The 4132-nt window shown below is 53.6% G+C and overlaps 1 protein-coding gene across 1 annotated transcript; it reads right to left on the minus strand.

The window, feature by feature from the left end:
- Positions 1-261: 261 nt before the first annotated feature.
- On the minus strand, positions 262-2029 carry NGA_2029520 (jmjc domain-containing 4-like protein; the record flags this gene model as incomplete). Its single annotated transcript, XM_005852640.1, has 1 exon — positions 262-2029. A coding segment is annotated over one exon (1520 nt), but the record flags the coding sequence as incomplete, so codon positions are not given.
- Between the last annotated feature and the right edge of the window lie 2103 nt (positions 2030-4132).

Consider the following 4132-nt stretch of genomic DNA (forward strand, 5'->3'; position numbering starts at 1 on the left):
CAGGGGCCGGGGGTGGAGGGGAGGGCTAGGGGAAGGAGGACAAGGAAGAAGTGGAACGAATCAAAGCCTGCGCGACCACAAGAATTGGCGTGACGAAGCCAAGGGGGGGGGGAGGAGGAGGTAATGGGGGATGGGTAGGAGAGCAGTAGGTAGTTCAAATGTTGCGCGTGTAGATATGTTAAAATGAAAGAGGATCTCGTACGCAGGAGGCTAGTGTGACATACGTGGGGAGATGTGCAAAGGTAAACAGACATTGTTGACTTTTATGTGTTGCGAATTATTTGAACCAATGTTCTTCTTGCCGGGATAAACTTCCCTTTGCTCTCCTGTTATATTCACATTCAACAATATTCGTTCTGTCTCAACGATTCTGACATAATCTCTTCCACACTTCATTTCTATCCTTGCTCCATGACGTCTGTCTGCAGATATGTCTTTATGCCGAAGAACCAGAATGTGAAAACCTCCTGACCATGCCGATCTGCGCAGTCTCCAAGACCATGCCCGCGCTACCCAACAAGGCGCTCCGCGCACTTTTCGAGCTGCTGTATCTCTGCTGCAAGCCATTCTTCAGTTTGTGATGTTGAGTTTGCTTGTAACGGCAGAGGTAGAGGTCTCAGATTCTCCACAGATGGCTCTTCATGATTACGTGACGGGAACAAGAAATTCACATATCTTTCCGAGCGTTGCACTTCTCGTAAGACTTTCAGGATCGCCAAAAGGTCAAGCCTCGCGTCTGGTGCGACAGTGTCTTTCTGTCTCAACCGCAAGTCCCGTGCTTTCCACAGGAGCAAGTCCACCCACTCTGTCAAATTGATCGAGCTGTTCGCCCGCATGACAACCTCGCATTGCCGCTCCCATCCACACAGGCTCGCATCGAACGTCTCGCGCAGGTCATACAACCGCTCCTGCACAGCACTTGCCTCTTCTTTAACGAATGTCCAAACCCTGTCCAGGCAGCTCCGGTTGAACCAATTATGATTGATGGAGAGGCATCCTGTCACATTGCGCACCCGATGAAACCACCCAGAAGGGACAAAGATCATCTCTCCCGGGCCCTGACGCACTCTTACAGCTACATCCGACCAGTCCACCGACCCAAACGGTACTGTGGATTGCAATGGCAGATTTTCCGCAAGAAATCCCTTCTGATCAGGATGGATGAGCGTCCATTCCTTTGTGCCTGCAAGGTTGGCCGACCAGGAGTAGGAGCATAACACGTCGTAATGGAGGCCTGTCTGCGTACCAGCTGGTCCGAGATACAAGAAACGGTAGTCGTCTTCCCGAGCTGGATGCCCAGCTTCGCTTGCCGGGGCGTCCCACCAGGCGTTTAGCCAATCATCGGTTAGGGGGAAAGGTACGGAGAACAGGGCAGACGGTGCAGTGGGCCTTGCGGGTGAGACCTCTGCGCCGCACGCACCGACTAGTTCTTCGTGTCTTTCCTCCTGAACGCCCTGTTTTCCAGTAGCCAGGACATCGCAAAGCTCGTCTCCGTCTTTGATACCTGCCTTAACCTCCTCTCGCACGTCCTGCTTGTCATGCTTCCCATCAAGGCCCTTCAACACCTTGACGATGTGCCAGTCTTTGAGGTACAAGCCCCGAGCTTCAGCCTCTCCAGTTCGCCACAGTCTTGCATACTCAGTAAAGTGCATCTCTGTTCGTAGCTCTGTCCCGTAAGAATTGCTCTTGTCTTGGCACGAGTTACTCGTGTGTGAGTGATGCCCTTCCACGTTTTCATGCTTATCATCGTCTCCGGGACACTCTACAACTGGAACCAGTGTCTCCTCCGCAAGTTCACCGCGATTATGTCCACAAATGAAGTTCTCAAACAAATCAAGAGTTTGGAAATTTTCTTCCTCGCCTGGAACCACCCAGGCGCGTGTCGCCTCCCACCGAGATGCTAGATCGGTGATCAAAAAAGGCGCATTGCTGTCAAGAAAATGACGCAAAAGCGCGGGTGAAGCCGAAGCCGACTCAATACGAGGGATCATAAGAATGATCTTTAATTCAGAGACTCCATGGATCCTGTGTAAGGGAAAAAGGGAGAGTTTATGTGCGAGAGCAGAGGGGAGGTTGAAACGCATTGTTAGAAATACCAGTTTGATCACGCGGAGATCAGGCCCTGTCTGCCTAATGCTAAATAGCTCACATGCCTCTTGCTACCTCATTCTTTGAATTGATGGCTACATTATTATTATTAGACATTATTATAATTTAAGCCGATGCCTACATTTTTCTCCGCATTAATCGTTGAAGACTTGTGTGCGCGGCAGCTCATATCTGGGCAGGGACGACAGGAGCAGCCAAAGAGAACGCGGCGGGAGAAAGCCTTCGCAAAATTGTATAACCTCAAAGAATAGTTCTTTCTTTCATCGATAGGTAGAAGACTCCGCTCTCTCCTGGTTATTCTGGCACTGTTCTCCAATGGGTGAGTCATTTTGCCCCGGTTTTGAACGTTCTTTTTCCCATTGATTCCGTCCTTCCCTTGCCTCACCTGCCGTTTCGCCCGACATGATTTATACACTTCAAGTCTTAATAATTAATGGAGAGGTCGTTTCAGACTCAGATCCACGTGCCATCAAGGCCCGGGGAGGCGGAGCACCATCCTCTTCATCACACTCAGCGGCGCCAGGTATAAATCAACGCCGGCAGCCTGCTACCATCCACAACAGGGGGGAGCGGGAAGAGCCGAATGCCTCCAAGGGCACGAGCCAGGGTGAAGGCCGGAGCTTTTTCCAAGGAAAAGCCTACACTACAAGTGAAGGGGCTGTGAAGGACTCCCCTCGTCCACTCTCAACTTCTTCAGTTTCCGAGAGCACGTACTACCCATCGCCTCCCTTTTTGCAGCAGGCAGCTGAGGCTTTGGGCACTCAAGGGCGCTTTGTGACCATCCCTGCCGTGCCCCTTTTGGGCCTATCGGCGAGTACCTTCGACCTTCTTCCTTGTTTGTGTGCCGCGTTGGGTACGCTCTACTTTGGCTGGAGAGGGGTGGGGGCCCTCGTGTTTTTTTACGTGCTAGTCAAGAAAAACCAGGGCGCACGGCACGGTAACGCTGACGGCGTCGGGCAACCTCGAAGGGACAACCACTCACGGGCACGCTAGGAAAGGTCGAGAATTGCGGTGGCGTATAATCCAACGGGGAGGCAATTAAACTTTATGTACAGAGATAAGATTGAACCAAATACGCACCAAAAATGAAAGAAATTACATCGTATGCTGCGTTGTACATTCTATGCCACACAATCTTTTGCCGATAACGTGCACAAAGATGACGCGTGCGGGAGCATGCAGGCATTACCTTCCTACCAAATTTCCCGCATCACGTCCTCCTCCCTCCATTTCGATGTCACATCCCTATTACCTCGTGGCACCCTCAGCGTGTAGCCACAGCACCGCCCACCTTGTCGCAAGGATCAATGTACTTGTTCGTCTGGTCAAAGCTAGGCCGATTCCTCCAACCACTGAGTGACTCCGGAGCTCACTCGATAGGAGACCACTGTCGTCGGCAACACCTTCAGAAGCACCACGGGGTACCCCCGGTACAACCCTCTGAGCCCTCCTCCTTCCCGTACCGCCATTTTGGCCTGGCCCCACAGGCTGGAAAGACTGGTGAAAATGCCCTTTCTCTCCAATTTCAAGCCTTCCCCCCATCCAAGTTGCATCCGACGTCTCAGAAGGTCAAAGGGGTAGGCGATGGATTGAGCCACTGCTCCCGCCGCCAGCACGCTCAAGATGGCGGACGAAGGAGGAGGAGAGGAGGGGGCAGACAGGGGGTCAGTAGGGCGCGCAAGGGGGAGGGAGGAATGTCGGTGGCGGTGGAGGGCGAGGGGGGCAAGGAAAGCCAGGCACGTGTAGTTGATCCCGATGTAGAGGAAGGCCCAGACCGCGCAAGGGGTCGCCCCCCGCCAAAAGGCTCGGGGTCCTTCTAACTTCCAAATATGAAGCGTGGCCTGCCAGACACCCTCGGGGTAGGGTCGGGAGGACGCTGTTTGGGCGGTGATGCGGGCGCGGAGGGTGTCAAGGGGGTGGAAGAGCAGGTTGGCGGCCACCCCCGCCAAGCCCCCCGCGAGCATGTGCTTGGTTTCCAGAGGGAGGGGCCCGGGTGGGAGGGTGGTAGAATGAGGGGGGGGGG

The sequence above is a fragment of the Nannochloropsis gaditana genome, assembly GCF_000240725.1.
Source record: "Nannochloropsis gaditana CCMP526 unplaced genomic scaffold scaffold1036, whole genome shotgun sequence".
NCBI classification, from domain to species: Eukaryota; class Eustigmatophyceae; order Eustigmatales; family Monodopsidaceae; genus Microchloropsis; species Microchloropsis gaditana.